Source organism: Zootermopsis nevadensis, unplaced genomic scaffold (assembly GCF_977971745.1).
Source record: "Zootermopsis nevadensis isolate Lab colony 2312 unplaced genomic scaffold, Znev_1.0 Znev_ptg000022l, whole genome shotgun sequence".
Lineage (NCBI taxonomy): Eukaryota > Metazoa > Arthropoda > Insecta > Blattodea > Termopsidae > Zootermopsis > Zootermopsis nevadensis.
In genome coordinates, this window is record NW_028259154.1 from 15,773,353 (window position 1) to 15,792,194 (window position 18,842).

The 18,842-nt window shown below is 37.0% G+C and overlaps 2 protein-coding genes across 3 annotated transcripts in view; one reads left to right on the forward strand and one right to left on the reverse strand.

The window, feature by feature from the left end:
• Positions 1-939: 939 nt before the first annotated feature.
• Positions 940-10,613, reverse strand: Catsup (zinc transporter catecholamines up). Its single transcript, XM_022084245.2, has 5 exons — positions 9,681-10,613; positions 8,591-8,793; positions 7,436-7,505; positions 4,359-6,825; positions 940-3,275 (listed from the first exon to the last, which is right to left on the reverse strand). Exons 1-4 carry the CDS (start codon positions 10,495-10,497, stop codon positions 6,650-6,652), a joined length of 1,266 nt encoding a protein of 421 aa, XP_021939937.1. The 5' UTR covers positions 10,498-10,613; the 3' UTR covers positions 940-3,275; positions 4,359-6,649.
• Positions 10,614-10,954: 341 nt separating this feature from the next.
• neb (kinesin family member nebbish) overlaps positions 10,955-18,842 on the forward strand; it is a 36,078-nt gene continuing 28,190 nt past the window's right edge. The window contains exons 1-7 of one of the 2 annotated variants that reach the window (XM_022084230.2): positions 10,955-11,207; positions 11,668-11,740; positions 11,856-12,683; positions 15,600-15,903; positions 17,014-17,121; positions 17,876-17,995; positions 18,273-18,401. In XM_022084230.2, the coding sequence (XP_021939922.1) occupies positions 11,688-11,740; positions 11,856-12,683; positions 15,600-15,903; positions 17,014-17,121; positions 17,876-17,995; positions 18,273-18,401 (1,542 nt within the window). In that variant the 5' untranslated portion in view covers positions 10,955-11,207; positions 11,668-11,687. The remainder of the gene's footprint in view (positions 11,208-11,667; positions 11,741-11,855; positions 12,684-15,599; positions 15,904-17,013; positions 17,122-17,875; positions 17,996-18,272; positions 18,402-18,842) is intronic. The other variant, XM_022084231.2, reaches the window with a different exon arrangement.

The following is an 18,842-nucleotide window of genomic DNA, read 5'->3' on the forward strand; positions in this document are numbered from 1 at the left end:
ACATGCAGCAAAAAGTCAAAGTAAGACTGGACTCAGGAGACACCAACAGCGTTGAGATAGGTAGAGGTGTAAGACAGGAATGCTGCTTATCACCAGCTCTGGAGGGAACAGGAGACTTCAAAATTGGAGGAAGAGTGATAACGACTGTAAAGTATGCAGATGACTTAGTAGTATTGGCGAAGGAAGAGGAGGAATTACAGAACATGATGGACAAGTTAGTGGAAACAGGTAGAGAGTATGGAATGGAAATCAACATTGAAAAATCAAAGGTAATGAGGATAGCACCAAGAGCAGAACCATTGAACGTTGTAATTGGAAACCAACAGCTGGAGAATGTGGAGCATTTCAAGTACTTGGGAAGCATAATCACGACGGACGCTCTATGCACCAAGGAAGTAAAAGCAAGGATAGCCATGACCAAGGCAGCTTTCGTCAAGAAGAGGATACTTCTCACTAGCAAGTTGGGCTTGGAGATGAAGAAGAAACTAGTGAAGTGTTACGTATGGAGTGTCGCGCTGTATGGAGCAGAGACTTGGACACTCAGGAAGAAGGAACAGAAATACCTGGAGAGTTTTGAAATGTGGTTTTGGAGAAGAATAGAGAAGATCAGGTGGACGGATCGAGTGACCAACGAAGAAGTATTGAGGAGAGTCAATGAGCAAAGAAACATTCTGCAGGCGATTACACGAAGGAAAGCTAACTGGCTGGGACATATTATGAGAAGGAATGGGTTGCTGAGTGATATCATCGAAGGCCAGGTTGAAGGAAAGCGAGGACTGGGAAGAAGACTGATACAGCTAACCGATGATCTGAAACAAGGAAAGAAGATGAAGTTCCAGGAATTAAAATGAGAAGCTGAGAATAGGGAAAACTGGAGAGCTCTTTTTGGGCAGAGCAATGGACCTGTCGTAAGACAGAACACTGAATAAAATAAATAAATACCAAATATGATATTTTATAAACATCAATGTCATTTTATGTTATGTCATCCACATCATTAATTAAAAGTATATATAGAGTACATACAAATTTGGATTTGTTCCTGCATTCCATGTGATGGAATATCAGCAGCATGTCTTAAAGATCCTCAGAATTTAAGTCAATATTAGCTTCATTTTATGGTGTCCAGTAGATGTAGAAGGTATCAGTATGAATATTACATGTCGCCTGCATCATGCTTCTCTTTTTTCACTGAATTCTGTTGTGTATTGCTACTATCCATGCATATCATGGACATCATGATATAAATTTTTTACACAACAGTGGTTTTCTTTCAGGTAAATACTTCAAAATAGATTACAATAGTATAATTCTAACAACTGTTAAATGATGTAAGGAGCAGGCAGTAATCACAGATTTTTGTGTTCAAAATTTGGTCACTCAATGCCATCTTGCTGGCTCTTTGATGTGTTACAATTTTTATTTCTTTTGTTTAGAGAATTAATGGAAATCTAGTATAGAAGTATCTGATGTAGAGTCAAAGTGAATGAGTGTCTAGATTACCACCATGAAGCATATTTCAGAATACAGTAGGGCCCCGCTTTTCGGCGATCCGCTAATACGGCGCTCAACAGCTGAGTCAGAGAAGTGTGTCCGGCGCCATTTTCTCGTCGCTGATTCAGTCTGTTTACAGCTACTACTGATATTCATCTTACTTTCATATCGTTTTCTTAGGCCTAGCACTATTGTGCACTTACTATATGATAGTGTAACATCTTATTAGGCTTTGATATGGATTTGCAAGTGAAAAAAGGCAAAGATCCGCTTTACGGCGGGGGTCTGGTCCCTAACCTGCCTTATAAGCGGTGCCCTACTGTACTTAATTTTATGTGTACTGACTTTATCAAATCTCAAATTAAGTGTAGATGCTCAACTGAAGGGAAACTATAGTACTTTAATTGGACAAGTTACAGAAAAGCTGCAATTTCCCTACATCAAGTGAGTTGAACAAGTTCTTATAATTTTTGAATCTGAACTTTTTATGTGAACAGTTTTTTCATCTTTTTTTTTCCTGTTGCCTTATTTCAGAGTTAAGTAGAAGTTTTCTGTAATATTGCTGGTAATTGGCCACATTATAAGAAGATAATATTGAAAGACTTGCCAAAGAGGGCATAGCCATATAAAAATAAGCATGCATAAGAAGATTGAATGTGAAGAAGTGATTGGAATTAGCACTGCTGTATTATCAGCAGATGTTACATCCTCCTAAAAATGAGTGACTTTACAGGTATGAATAATTATTGTAGTTCATTTTATTTCATCATTGCCTTCCTCTGTGTGTGAATGGAGTAATTGTTGGGATGCCACGGAGAAACCAGGGAAGCCCCCGGAGGAAAACTCCATGTTGCCTAGACCACGGCCTTGCCCAACATAAGTTATAAATTCGGGCACAGCCGGGAAGCGAACCTGAGACCCCAGGATTACGCTTGGAGTTTTTCAAATTGCTAAATGATGAGGTATGTGGTGTTAGGATTATGATTGAGCTATGATTTGTTAACAAGGCAGTAAATATGGCAACCATATGAAACAGTGTGGTATTGAGATTAGTTTCCATTTGGTATACGGTGCTTACATTTTATGTGATACTAGATCATTAAAAAAATGTGCACCTTCTGTCAAGATAATTTCTACAGAATATAGATTCAAATTGTACTTGCATAATATCTACATCTAACTTTTAGTTTAGTGACGATGACAAATTAAATATATGAGCTAGGCATGTGAAGTCATGTATGGAGATAAATCATACAAATTCTGTGTGAAATGCCATTAAGTTTTGTAGCTTTCACCATGACCTGAATCAAATTAAATTTTCTTATGCAGTGGTCAGTGTCAGTCAGGATAGATGGTTAATACCTTTGATCTTACATGTGACATATTTGATTAGAATATGTTCTAGTGGAAATCTGCACAGAATTGGATCATGAAGCAGTTCTTGATAGATTCACTATACAGACCAAAATATTTGAAGGAAAATATGCATCATAAGTTCTTCCTAGAACTTCCTCTTAAAGTCACTACACCAATTACAAATGAGATTTATGGAACATGTAAATAGAACACTACAGATGGATTATTCCTAGTTATAGTTCCCTATTAAAAATACATAACATTACTCTTTCATGATTTTCAGTAATTTATAGGAAAATTTATTGTACTCCAAGTTGAATCTTTACATTAGCAGGTTTCCATTTAAATTCTGAAATCATGGTATAACTGCAGAACAAGGTAGAACACAACACCATTACTTCTGCACATTCCTGTTAGCCGACTAACTAACTAACTAACTAGATGGCTTACCGAACCCGAAGGTTCATCACCGAATTAACCAAAGCCCTCCACCGGACCCTGTCCTGGGCCAACAAAATCCAGTTTCCTTCAACTCCTATCTCGGATAGATCCCGCCTGAGATTATCCTCCCATCTACGTCTAGGTCTCCCCAGCGGTCTCTTCCCTTCAGGTTTCCCAACCAGTACCCGGTGCACACCTCTTGTCCCATCCATGCGCGCTACATGTCCCGCCCATCTCACTCTTCTCGACTTAATCACCCTCACAATACTGGGGGAGCAGTACAGATTTTTAAGCTCGTCATTGTGCAGTTTTCTCCACGCCCCATCGTCTTCCCTCTTAGGCCCAAATATCCTCCTCAACACCCGATTCTCAAACACCTGCAATCTGTGTTCCTCCCTCTGAGTGAGAGACCATGTTTCGCACCCATACAAAACAACAGGCAAGATTATTGTTTTGTATACTTTAATTTTCAGGTTCTTAGAAATCAGACGGGAAGACAAAATATTTTGGACTGAGAAGTAGCAAGCATTTCCGGAATTTAGTCTCCTCCTAACTTCCTCACAAGTATCATTTTGATTTGTTATTGTTGTTCCCAAATATTTGAACTTTGTAACCCTTTCAAAGGATTTATTAGCTACCCTAAGATAATTTTGCCCGCCTGTCTTCTGATGACGAGATACTAACATGTACTTAGTTTTTTCTGAATTTACTTCCAGCCCCACTTGTCTACCAGCCTCTAGTAAAACTTCTGCGTTCCTCTTTATTGTATTTATATCGTCCCCCAATAAATTAACATCATCAGCATATGCCAATAGCTGATGTGTCCCGTTCAATTGCAAACCCTCCTGCCTACCTTGGACCTTCCTGATGGCGTATTCTAGCGCAAAGTTAAAGAGCAAGGGAGACAAAGCATCTCCTTGTTTTAGACCGTTCTTGATGAGGAATGTCTCAGATACATATTTACCTACTCGAATTTTGCTGCAGGTTTCATTTAAGCACATTTTTATTAGACCCACTAGCTTCTTTGGTATACCAAATTCAATAAGAATATTATATAGCACGACTACTAAAGTTTAAAAACAGCAAGTCAGGCTACCTTTTATCATACACTGTGTAACTGGCTAAAACAATGCTGTCTTTTACTGATTTAATCCTTATGCTATGATGGTTTGGTAACAGAAAGAAAAATAAATTCACAATTGCAAACAAAAATCTCATGTTCATTCCCACTGTTCCTGGCAGTCAGCTATGTGGAATGTCCATTCACTTAGTAAGTATTTAAATATACATTTAAAAAAAACTATGTTGCTTTGGAAACAAGATAATCTTTTTGTCCCCTTTCCACCCAGTTATAAATATCAGATCTGCCCTTGTCACAGGCATGGTTATTATTTTCATCGGAGGTGATCACTGTTAAGCAGGTACCACATAAAGTCTTTCATTTACAATAGTTTATCATTCATTTATAAGTGCAAAGAATAAGATATAGCAATATTACAAATAGGCATAACACTTAAGCCTTCTTTTGTTTACAATGTATGTTGCATATATTTTTACTCATACTATATTTAAGAGCTTTGTGATCTTTCTTCTTCAGTAACTATAATGACCACTTTCCATGTTCTTGCCCTTTGCATACTGCCAAAATTACTATGAAGTATTGTATTAATTGTTGACACAGTGAAATCTCTGTTAAAGGTTATACTAGAATATACGAGGTGCGATCAGAAAGTTTCAAGACTGCGCCTATAAAACCCGTACACTTATCTCAGGTATTAAATTCATCCATCACCCTCGAAGTAGTTCCCCTGGGAGTGAACACAACGATCCCAGCGCCGCTGCCAAGCCTGGAAGCATCCCTGGAAATCTTTCTTTGTCAGCCTGTCAAGCACCATCTGCGATTCTGCCTGAATCTCTTCTATCGTCTCAAATCTCGAAGATGGTCGTCCAGAACGCTCGTCATCATCGACAGAGGTTCGGCCATTTTTAAAACGTGAATGCCACACAAAAGTTTGTGCACGACCCATTGCGGACTCCCGAAATGCTTGCTTTAGCATTTCATAGGTTTCCGTAGCCGTTTTGGCGAGTCTTTGGCAAAATTTGATGCACACTCTTTGTTCATGAAAATCTGCAATCGCAGGAGGGTCGGTGTAATGCACTACCAAAACGCCCATAACTAAGAAACAAATGCTAATTCGATGATGCCGGCTGGCACACTGATTCACTATGAATGTAGGCCGAACCCCTTAGCGGCAGAAGCTCGTACTACAGCCAGTTCGCCCTCTATTGACACAGTCTGGAAACTTTCTGATCACACCTTGTAGCATTGTTTGACACTAACCTGAAGAAACCCTTAAATGGAAAAGCTTTAACACACATAATTGGACTGGTAAATGCAGAAACTGAAGAACATTAAACAGGAACTTCACTGTATTCCTGTATTTACACATACTTTGCTGGAGATAGCACAATGTGGAAACTGCTGACAGGTAACATAATCAATACTACAGCCTCAAATGTTTCGCACTAGGAAAATCACACACAAAAAGTCACCATTTCATACTATACAAAATGAAGGATGCAGACATACGAATGATACAAAATGGAAATTACAAAACATTTTTCATTTCATGAAATAAGTTAAAACAAATCATAGAATGTTGAAATAAATGCCATATGGCCTTTGAAGTAGTGAGTTTTAGCTGCAGGATACACACATTAAAAAATAGGCTGCATCTCATTTTAACTGTCATGTCCTTTAAGAAGCTTATAATGGCGTATTTGATCAAAGAAAAGTATCTGTTCTTTATGGAACCCAAAGATAACCATGTTCACAAGAACAAGCTACTGTACCCTGTCCTAAGCCAGCTGAAATGATTCCACACTATAACATTCTGTGCCTCTAATTTATTTTGCACTTCCCATATATCCCATGTGTACTACAATCCAACATAGCTACAATATTACATCCCTTAAAGTAATGATGTTCACAAATACAAAAGAGTTTTGTTCCAAACATTACACACAGATTTCCAGAATAACTCTAAACACCTTATGTATATAATTTCTGTCTACAAACCAAACCGCTTGTATTTATTATTTGGAGGTACTACAGGGGTACATTGCATTAACTGGTTCCATGGATGTAAGCTCTGTCATCACTGAAATGTTTCATATTATTAAAAACTTTGTTCCTTATTTTATGAAACATGCTGGAAGTTCCAATTTTCTCTATTCATTTATGTACATTCATATAATTTGTATCACAAAAACATAAGAATATATATTTATTACATTAATATAAGTACTGTAAGGATAGAATTTAAAGCATATATGCTTTGTACAGTGTATAGTAAGTTCATTCATATGCTGCAATGAGCACCATCATGTACACACCAAACAACAAAGCTATAATTTCTTTAACAGACTGCCAGAATTTGGTGTCTGCTAAAAGCTCAGGAATCACAGATACTGTGGCAATGTAGATAAATCCTCCTGCAGTGAAAGGTAGAATCCATGTAGTTGCTACTTCACCTAGAATAAACAAAGCAGTATTTGACTTTAAATTACCTTTCATCAGCTCTGTGCAAGAGCTATGAGTTTAATCAGTAGATATATGTATTGAAAGAGTGCCAAGAAATATGGACATTAAAGAAAGTAGAGAGTGAAAGGGATTTTATAATGCATACATTGCATACAAATTTAAAATATCTAGTTCAAAGAATATGTGCATTGGGACATAATACTGTAATGTTTTTATTAACGTTCTGCTACACACCTATGCAGGCACTTGGGGGAGTGGAGGTATACCTCCTACTCTGTTTTGACCTAAGCAATAGATAGCGGTGTGTGGTCAGCATGATGCCGTAGCCACGCAATACTGTAATGTACCCTAGAAAAATTACATGAGGATGTCGGGTTGACTGAAATACCTCAGGACAGGGCTTAATATAGAGGTGGTGTTGAAAATGTAGCTTCCACAAAAAACAATCACATTTCACCCACACACAAGTGATTTTATGAGGATGGCAACTGAATAGAAATCATTCAAGATAGGCTCTCTGAATATGATGAACTACAATTCTAATGCTGACCTATGGCTGCTTTGAAACACCCTTAATGTATCTTATGGTATGCCACTTACCTTCCACCAGCAGAGAGACAGCTGTCCCAGTGAGAGCCCCTACTGCAGTACTGAGTTGTAGAAAAATGGCCTGAAATTTTTAAAGACGATTAGCTGAAATGTGTAGACAACTTCATGTTGATATTTTATACATCCCATTACTTTTTGTTAAGAAGCACTATTCATTACGTCTGGCCAGATTTGTTTCAATATGTTTGTTGCTCAGAATTTTAGAAACAGTATCCCCAGCACACCCATACTCTGGTGACAGAACATGTAGATCTTCTTAATGATGTGATGCATAATCCTTTGCCTCATGTACATGCATTTCCCCTTTCTATCTCTTCTCTTGTTGCAACTTGATAGAGAAACTGCTTTAGAGAGTCAACAGTAAATGCTTTTCAGTGTCAGCTCTTGTTCTTCATAGTTGAGTGAAATTTGGAACTAGCATTATAATGACCAAATGTAGGCTTAGTTATGCACTCTGCATTAGTATTGGAAGGGTGATACTGAGATATATTAAGTTATGTGATGTAAGTGGGAGAACATATTGTTCTTCACCTTCAGGATCTAGGTTTACTTGACAAAAGGTATGTGTGTCTGGTTTGTGAAGATATAGATGTTTGTAGTACATTTGGATGAGTGACATTTAAATGCAGGTCCATTTATGACAAGGAAGGCAACTGTAGCATTTGTTGGTGCATGAGCAAGGAAAAATTATTCCAGAGATGTAAACCAACCTTTGGGAAAGTCACTCTTTTGTCATGCTTATGGATACACTAGTTTTAAAGCCATTGTTATCAGCATGCATGGTTGTCAGTAGGTACAGCTTTATTGGGAGAGGAGAAGTGTGTGAAATCCTTCAACATCCAATCTCCAACTCAGGTAGTTGTCCATGGACACTTGAAAACTGATGAATAAATTATAAGAGTTCAAGAATATTCCAGTGATGTACATTTCATTAATTATTCCTTCATAACGTATATAGATTAGCACATTGATTTTATGAAACAGTATATTACAAAAGTTAAGATTTTGATCATATTTGCCTGCACAGACTTTGTACACATACAGTCAACCCCAACAAAAAAGCTGGCCTGAAATAACTTCAACCCAAACAGAAATTTCTAACTGCAGAGTCTGTGAAATTAAATCTTTGTCTTTGCTTCAGTATACCTTTCTCCTGTTGCAGCCAGACTGTATCAGTATTGCAAAATCACCAATTTCATGAGGCACTTCATGTAATAAGATAGTGATTGTTGTGATTATCCCGATATTCTTGCCAGCGAGATATGATGCACCTATGGCCAGACCATCAGTGAAGTTGTGCGTGAAGTCAGCAGCAAGATTCAGGTAACCAGACACCTTAATTTCTTCCTCTGTGGAAAAGAGAATAACAGGACTTTGTAATAGGACACCAAGTTTTCAGTGCTCATGCCAGACACACACACATATTGGTTAAGTTTAGAATAACAGTTGCAAACCCTTGATCATTGGAAGAATGGAGAGAAAATGGCATGATAAAATAGTAAAATCAAGATTCATCATAGCAGATAAAAGTAAAGTTATCCCACTATATGCCTTGTATAGCTCCTACTTATTCTTGACCTCAGTACTAGATGGGGGTGAGTGGTCAGCATCACGTCCTGGCCATGCTTTAACCCCGGAAAGGACCCCAGTACCAATTGGATAGGAGGCTGGGTGGTCCCCAGAACCAGTCTGGATGCAGAAACTAGAGGAAAAATCCTCTGCCCCCATCAGGGATTTAACTGTGGTCATCCAGTCTGTAGCCAGTCACTATACTGACTGAGCTACACCAGCTCTCATCATAGCAGATAGTCTTTAAAATTGAGACCACTAACAGTGAATGAATTGTTTTCTGGGTTGTAACATTGTGCTCTTGTAGGTTGTTTTTCAGTCATCTTTACAAATGTTAGATTTCAAATATCTATAATCTTCTTGGCTGTCACTTTCATCATTCATTTCTAAAATTTTGTAAATGCATAGTTTTCTGTAAATTGTAGTACATAATACAAACATTTAGATAATTTAAATTAAAAGTATGAAGGATAATGTGAACATTATATTTATACATGCAACTGTGCAGTATGTGATTTGGTGTAACATCATGTTGATTATGATTACTGATAAACACAGAACGAACATTTTGACATTCCAAGTCCACTGTGTTAATTCTGATATGAAGTTTATCTAGTATGTATCAGTCAAGTATATATGAAAGTAACTTAATCTCAGCACCTCATACCTTGATTTACTGTTGAGTTATCAGTGCCTTGTGTTACTTCCTTTTTCTTCCTCTCATTAACCTCACTTTCTTGTTCATCATCACTTTTCTTGCTTGACAAGCTTTCTTTTTTGGCTGACTCAGTTTCCTTTATGTCATGGTCATCATGCTGTGATGGCAAACCATGTGAGTGAGCACTGTGTGAATGACCACCCTTAACCAGTCTCACAAATTTCTCCACCATCAAAAATGCTATGATTCCAAAGAGAACCCAGAAACCAACTACCATATCATGCCCATGAGATTCACCCTCTCCATTTTCACCATGAGAGTGGGAGTGTGTTTTGGCATGTGTGTGAGGGGAGGAATGCTCAGACTCCTGTGAATGTGCTACCAATGCATGTGGAATCAAATGAAGAAATGCATCACCCAATAAACTGCCAGATGCAAAACTAAGAAGTATTTTCAGCAGTGGCTCCTTTTCTTTAGTATTGTCCAATGGCACTAAAAACAAAATAAAAAATGGGGCTGCACTGATAAGTACTGTAGATCCAATTGCTTGGGTCCACAAGGTAAACGTGTCCTTAACTTCTTTCCCACTACTAGCATGGCCTCTCTCATATTTTTGTGGTGGATCTGTGTTGGCTTCTTTGGAGTATTTAAATGATGGCGATTCGTAATGATCGTGTGAATGGCCATGGTGGTCAGATCCATGCCTATGATCATTATGACTCTGACTTTCACATAACAGAGGTAAATCTAAGAAAATCAATATTAATAGTATTCCTAAAACAACAGTTGCAATAAATGATTTAGAACTGACTGGTTCCATCGTCATTGCTGTCTGCCTATGGCAAATTATATGAATCGCATTCACATAAACTGTTAAATCACACACACTGTACTCAAACCTGAACAATTATACAGATTATACCGGTATGCCTTATGCTCTAGCAATACCTGACAGTATGTGATGTAACGTGTCTAGACTCGTCAACACGGATTACTACTTCCTCCAGTTAGATTCACAAATGCCTACATGCCTGCGTTCATACATGACTCAGTGTAATGAGTAGGTTATTATGACGACCGAAACATAATATTTTGATTGTAGTGTGCGTTATTTAAAATTTATTACAAACATTGTCAATTGAAAATTCTTATTGCTTGATTTTACACAGTTATACATTAAATCCAGCTCTTAATTTGTAACTAAGAGAAATAAGTTTTGAAGCGTTGGTATTTGAGCTATGATAAATAAGGCTTGTAATGTTGCACATTCTGGTTATCGTGGGAGAGAATTTATAACTAACTGTTGGCCAATCACATTGATATTCTGCTAAACCGTGATTTGAATGGATTTTTGAATTTCCCAGTGTCTGTTATACATCTTTCTTATGAAGTTGTTTTCAGGGTGTGCAGTACGTGCCATTGATCTTTAATTTTTTGGATTACTGATACTTGTGTTTAGATTACATCGTGTGCTTAGTTTGATCAGAATATGATCGTTAAATGTTGAGACAAAAGTTAACTTGTTCTGGATAATATGTAAGTTGCGTCGTTTAGCTTTCATATATTGTAAAAGTACTGTATATAATAAGGAAGATATATGTCCATGTGTATCAATTCAGTAGTTGTTTTTCTACATGTATTGCCATTTTATGATGATGTACAGGTTGAAACGTGTGGAGCTAGTGGAAAATACCTTCGAATATCCAAACATTGTGTTACCAGCCCTTCATTTAATATAAGTAAGGAGCTTAGAACATAGTAGAATAAACTGGCATTTATTTATACTTTCTGGATTTGTCATAGCTCAAACTAAGAATGTGGAACACAATATGAATACCTACACTTGATACAAATACAACACAGTTTTGAGATTCAGAGTCATGCCAATTAAAGTATGTTCTCATGTAAGCTGAAAAAGAATGAAGGGTGGTTTCAATTTTCAGGAGGGAAATGTACTTCTGAGCTTTTTATTGTATTTAATTTTTGTCTATTACAGATGATTAAACATTTAACACAATGAAAAGGTCTTTGCCTATATTTTCACAGATTGGAAATTCTGAGTTTACAAAGTAAGTTTACATGGATTTTTTTCTTACATATATCTAGTGTGTATTTTAGGGTTGTATATAATTGTACTTTCATTTCATTGTTTGTATGGATTATGCTGAATTTTTCTGTTTCTAGTGAATGTGGTACTCCAAATTGTGAAACATCCAGTATGACTGAGAAAAGCAATGTGAACAGGGGTAGCTTCAGCAATCAGAATGTCAGTGATTCTCCTATACATTTATCTTCAGATGGAGAGGGGTTCATAATCCACCAGCCACAAATTCCCATTTCTCGTGGTGGCACATTAATCCGATCCCAATCAATACCCTCTCTAAAATGTGGGAATGAAGATTTGCAAGGTGGGACTAAATTATCATTAGGTAGATCTGTAGGACCAGGGGACCAAACTCCTGTCACTCATTTATGTACATCACGTCAGAGTGGCAGTGGACAAATCCCATCAGGTGACCACTCTAAAACAAAACTCCCGTCTCAGAAACGGCTGTCTGATCATCATCATGGAACACGTTTAAAACGTTTCTTCAGTGAAGCAAATCTCCAAAAGGTATCAGCTACACCAGACTGCTTCAGTAAAGTTCACATGGAAACTCCAAGGAATAAGGTTGAGTCAGAAGATCTCCCAGTATTTCCAAGTGATGAAACTAGTCATCTCACAGTTGGTGTACGTGTAAGACCATTTAATATGCGAGAGCAGAATGACTTTGCTGTGGTAAATGTTGTAAGTGTGGATGGGAGCAAAATTAAGATGATGAGTGAATCTGGAACAACATATACCTTCATTTATGATTACTGCTTTTGGTCTTGTGATCCAGAGCACCCTCAATTTGCAAGTCAGGATGTGATCTTTAATACACTGGTCCAGCCACTTATAGACAAGGCCTTCCAAGGGTACAATGCTTGTCTGTTTGCATATGGCCAAACTGGCTCTGGAAAAAGTTACAGGTTTGTTCATTTTATAGACAGTTCATAATCTGTCTTTTAACAGTTGTGTTATTATTTGACAGTGGATCTTTCATAAGATCCATTGGTTTGTTGTTAATTTATGGTGTAAGTTGAAATTCTTCATTCCTTTCTTATGTTCTTATGTAGAAAATCTAGTGGAATTTTGTTATCTTTCACTTTGTGCATTTTCTATAAAGGTCAGTTATAGTGTATCTCTATCTTAAGATATATTATTAGGTAGAATTTACCTTAGGCATTTTTTTAATATGTAGTGTTGTACATATATGATACACATGCTAAACATCTGAATTCATGTAATGCATCTATTTTTGGCATGACCATATATACATAATCAGGTGACATCACCATTTAGGTTACTCATGGCAGTAAAGTGAAGTACTAAACTGGAGGAGACCCAATATGGAGAGAGGAGGGAATTAACACTTACAGTCCAGCGACCTCATAACTGGGGAAAAATCATTACTCAAGGGACATTATTTATTATTTAGTGTTCTGTCTGACGACAGGTCCATTATTCTGCCCAAAAAGAGCTCGCCAGTTTTTCCTATTCTCAGCTTCTCGTTTTAAATCCTGAAGCTTCGGTTAGCGGTATCAGTCTTCTTCCCAGTCCTCGCTTTCCTTCAACCTGGCCTTTGATGATATCACTCAGTAATCCATTCCTTCTCATAATATGTCCCGGCCAGTTAGCTTTCCTTCGTGTAATCGCCTGCAGAATATTTCTTTGCTCATTGACTCTCCTCAATGCTTCTTCGTTGGTCACTCGATCCGTCCACCTGATCTTCTCTATTCTTCTCCAACACCACATTTCAAAACTCTCCAGGTATTTCTGTTCCTTCTTCCTGAGTGTCCAAGTCTCTGCTCCATACAGCGCGACACTCCATACGTAACACTTCACTAGTTTCTTCTTCATCTCCAAGCCCAACTTGCTAGTGAGAAGTGTCCTCTTCTTGACGACAGCTGCCTTGGCCATGGCTATTCTTCCTTTTACCTCCTTGGTGCATAGAGCATCCGTCGTGATTATACTTCCCAAGTACTTGAAGTGCTCCACATTCTCCAGCTGTTGGTTTCCAACTACAACGTTCAATGGTTCTGCTCTCGGTGCTATCCTCATTACCTTTGATTTTTCAGTGTTGATTTCCATTCCATACTCTCTACCTGTTTCCACTAACTTGTCCATCATGTTCTGTAATTCCTCCTCTTCCTTCGCCAATACTACTAAGTCGTCTGCATATTTTACAAAACTGCTTTATTATGTATGTTCATTATAAGGGCATCCATTACAATTCTGATTGATACAGTTGTTCCAGATTGTTAGCTTTCCTGTTATACATATTACTGATTCAAACATTGAATCTATACCTTATACTCAAGTAACTAAGTAATTCCTTTAATAGACCTATTCTTCTATTTAGCACTGTTTCCATTTGATGCAGGTTGATGGGGAACCCTGTTTGCTTACAGAAACAATATATTCAGGTTCATCATGAAACCTGTTGTGACCATTTTGCCTTGTCTGCTCTGAGGAACCTTAGGGTTGAAGATTTCTGTCTTCTGGGTTGTTGCGCTGTGTAGTCTGGTCGATGTTAACCAAAGTTTCAGAGGTCATAGTGCCTCCGTCATCAGGGTGATGAATATCATTGCTCTGATGACGGAGGCAGTATGACCTCTGAAACATTGGTTAACATCGACCAGACTACATAGCGCAACAACCCAGAAATCTTCATACTCACCGCTGTGAAAACCTCAAATCTTATAACCTTAGGGTTCTTCAAAATATTGTTAGGGATTCTGTGAGATATTGTGGAATAAATAAATAAACATTTTGAAGTACTGCAGAATTTCCAAATATCCCTCAAAATATTGCAGGAATAGGTTCTGGATTTTAATAAAAGAGGATCCTGTGATCTCAGCAAAAGCAGTGAACTTCTTACTTTAGTTTTCAACTTATTACCTCTATGAACAAGCTTTCTCACATTTGACAGACATTAAATGCAAAGAAAGAAATCATCTGCTGTCTGTCAAGGAAGAACTGAATGTGTGTTTGTCAAAGATTTGGCCAATATTTTAGCATTTGTACAAAAATAAATAAAGCCCAAGTGTCACACTGAAAGTAAACCTTATATCGATTTTGGATGTGAACTTTATTTTCATATTTGAAAAGGAAAAAAACAGGAAGAATGCTTCAGTTTTCCCCCTTTTTTCTTGCAATGTAAGCTGACTATAGTAGCTCTTCACAAATAAATTTCTTAATAGTAATTTAGCAGTAATTGAATTATGCTACCTGCTATCAACTTTCTCTGTCCTGTAAACGTTTTCATAGGTAGGGTACCTCAGGATATGAATATATATTTTTGGGCTTCCTCCACAGAAAAAAAAGGTTGGGAAACATTGCTGTAGAGAATGGAATTCATTTGGGTACACCTTTAAAAAATAAGCAAACTTCAGTCTGAATACCACATTACATTATACATTTTATTTATTTATTCTATTCATTACATTTGTTTATAACAAGATATAATGTTAGATTCTTAAATCACCCAATTTAATAAACTAGTGGTACTCAATTAGTTATATCTCGTCTAGTTCACAAGGGTTAATTCAGGGTGTTTGCCACATATAATAACGAATGTGTAACTCTGATGTCTCAAACAATGGAAACAGCCAAACTTCATTGACCATTATGAAGTAGGTTTCTTTTAACTAGTTGTGAGGGAGTGATTTATAAAAATATGAAGTTAAGAAATACTGAGAAGGATAGTTTATGGTAATGCAATTTTCATAATTTTATTCTTCATGTCATATATATATATATATATATATATATATATATATATATATTTGTATGTGCTGCCCTCAGACATATTTAAAATTAATACATAAAATTTTCTTTTGTAGTATGATGGGACTGGATATTGATATTGGGAACTCCATTGGGAATGAGGTTGGCATCATCCCTCGCTTTTGTTATGAGTTATTTGAGCGTATTGCTTCCCTAGAAGACTCAGATAGCAGTACAAGAAAGTCTACGTGCAATGTTGAAATCAGTTATTTTGAGATTTATAATGAGAAGATACATGATCTTCTAGGCGGATCATCTGATGGAAAACGTGCTCCACTAAAAGTGCGAGAACATCCAGTGTTTGGCCCCTATGTTGTGGATCTTTCTGTTCTTGGAGTTGCATCTTATGAAGATGTTCAGGTTGGTTTGAAAAGAACTTCATATTTAAGAAACATGAATCATGTATTTGAAGTAATTTGTAGTTGCTTCAGTATGTAAATAATGGGAATGTGTTATGGTTATATGTACTGGGTGGGAGACTAGGAGAGTCTAATATCAGAAAGTGTGGTTACTAGAGAAAATTACTGGGTACAATTATTTCTGTAACATTGCTACCTGCTTTTTGTGTGCAATATAACAACCTTCAGCTTAAAAGCATGCCTCACATTTTGAGACAGTATTTGTAGATAGACAACACCCTGTGAAATGCAAGGTAATTTTCAGTGTTTTGGTAGTTGCTGTTTTGACTTCATATTTTGGGGTAGGGGGCCGCAGAACTTTCTGTATCTGCAGTAGAAGATCCTTGCATTGCTGTCTGGGTGCATAAGATAATGTGCTACTACCTTGTGGGCCTATACTTCTTGTCACTGTTAGCTGAACTTTTTGACACATTACATTGAAAAGTCAAAGAAAATTATATTTTGTGGTTTCTTTTCAAGTCTCAGTGTCATCCACTTTATTTTGACTCAAAATACAGTATTTGTTGTATTATTATATTCATTGCGAGCATTGGTGAGTTGGTATGTATTGTCTCTTATAACTTGTGTTAGCAGTTTTTTCCCAAATAGTCTTTGTAACGTAGTCTGTTTTGTGGTTGTAGTAATAATGTTATTGGTATAGGGTTTTCATTGACAAACATGGAGGAGAAAATAAATTTTCTCAGAACTTTTCATTAATATTCATGGAAGAACCAGATTGTTTGGAAAAAATAATGACTGGTCTTCTGGTATTTATGTTTCCTGGTTTGTCTTCTCAGTAGAAGTCAGTGGAATTCAGTGTCTCCTATATTCATGACTCTTAACTTTATGAGAGTTGACTGATGGGGAAGCATTTAGAAAAATTTGCAATGGAATTAGGCCTGTTTTTAACATGAGACCCTCCTCTCTGAAGACCAAAGCTTTATGCCTACACTGCTATATTTTCTTAAAATTTAGGAAATTGAATGGGAATTCTACAATGCTTACCAGTTCTGGCTTTATAGTGATGATGAATAACAGTTTTCTGTTACGTTGATGAGTAAATTTGTTGCAGGGTTGGCTGACAGTTGGGAACAGTCAGAGAGCTACTGCAGCCACTGGTATGAATGAGAAGAGCTCTCGTTCTCATTCCATATTCAACATTATTCTCACACAAACAGAGGTAAATAACATGGTCATAGCATTTTGACTTTCCACAACTTCAAATCTAGAGTAAATACATGCAATAAAGCTGATGTAAAATCACACCAGCTGATGTTTTATATTACTGTTATGGCGCAACAGCTCCTCCTGAGAAAATAAGATATACTGTATTGATGTTAATACAGTCATTATTTCTGTGGGTTCTTGATCCAGCAAGTTCTTTCCCAATTCTCACATCCATTTTGAATTTATAGTTTTATGCTCCCACTGTACAAAATGCATGAAGTGAATGAATAATGGGGTGGTTAGCCATCTTTTTGTCTCCATGCTTCAGCTCCCAGAATGGATTTAAATACTCAGCCATATTTTTCCACTGTAGCATCTAATTTGCATGAAGATTAATTGAACCTCATACAATTTGTCAAAAATTGCTCATTTTACAAAAATGTTGATTTAATTACGCAGCTGAGAGGTTAACACTCCTTCATATTCAGAAGGTCCCAAGTTCAGATTTAAACTTGGAGACTGAGGTTTTTGTGGTTTTCCTCAGACCCTTTAGGCAAATGCCAAGATAGCAATAAAATAGTTTACACCTTTGAGCAGTTTTTTACTGTTAATTGGATTGTGGTTATTTGATTATCTTTGCCAACAACAGATTTGTGTTTGCAGAATACAAAATTGAGAAGAATGCATTTAGAAACTATACTCCAAATTGGAATATGCATTTCCTTTCTTGTTCTTATGAGAACTTAATTTTTCCCTTTCTTGTATAGGAGGAGCCTGCAGAGAGAGGGGAATTCCATAAGCACTGTCGCAGAAGTAAGATTAACTTGGTAGATTTGGCCGGTAGTGAACGATTGTCACACACTTGCAGCAGTGGAGACAGGTTGAAGGTAAGTAAATTATGACGATACTCAAGTTCAGAACTTCTTTGAGTTATATTTCATATGGTATGTGAAATCCAGTGAAGGCAGTGAAATGAGCTGTGTGAGCAGCTTAGTTCTCTGCTTGCTGAACCCCCAGGGTAGACGTTTCATGGCCCATGCCTGTGGGTTTGAATGTAAAATAAATATTCATATGAAATTCCAGATGCTATCACATGTCATAAGAGTATTTTGAATATTGCATGTAGACTGATGTAATTATCACCCATATTTACTTTATGCACAGGAAGGTGTCAGTATTAATGGTTCGTTGCTGTCTCTTGGGAAGGTAATTGCTGCCTTAGCTGATAATGCAAATGGCAAGAAGAAGAATTTTGTTCCATATCGGGATTCTATTCTCACCTGGCTGCTGAGGGTGAGTACATGATTTCTTTGTTAGACAAATAAGCCTGTTGGTGAATGAGGACCACTTACATTGTCTTTACTATGATCCAGAATTGATCTACCCTCATAACATGCACATGCAGTTTACATTGCGCACAATAACTTCCATATCTTTTTACTATATGAATGTATAATTTGTTTGAATCAGTCTAAATACGTTTCAAATATAGGAAATGAGAACAAATAAAGGGGTTGATGATCATTTTACTCCAAACAGCATGATGTAGAGGAAACTCATTATTTCTACCATTGAAGTTTTGTAACTCAAATAACATACACTGATGTTGATGTAGCAGAACAATAAAAAGTACTCTGGCCTATTTAGAGGTCAAGAAAGCTGCTCCCAAGATCAAGTCTTGAATTTCATTTAAACATGCATCTTATTAGCAGTATTAAAGCTGTGAAACATGGA

Bases quoted from the DNA above. Each gene is read 5' to 3' on its own strand.
- Catsup (XM_022084245.2), bottom strand. From the start codon at position 10,497: ATGACGATGGAACCAGTCAGTTCTAAATCATTTATTGCAACTGTTGTT. The intron at 8,794-9,680 runs GTATGAGGTGCT...TCTTTTCCACAG, and splicing joins TAACTCAACAGTAAATCAAG to AGGAAGAAATTAAGGTGTCT. The intron at 6,826-7,435 runs GTAAGTGGCATA...TGTTTATTCTAG, and splicing joins TGTCTCTCTGCTGGTGGAAG to GTGAAGTAGCAACTACATGG.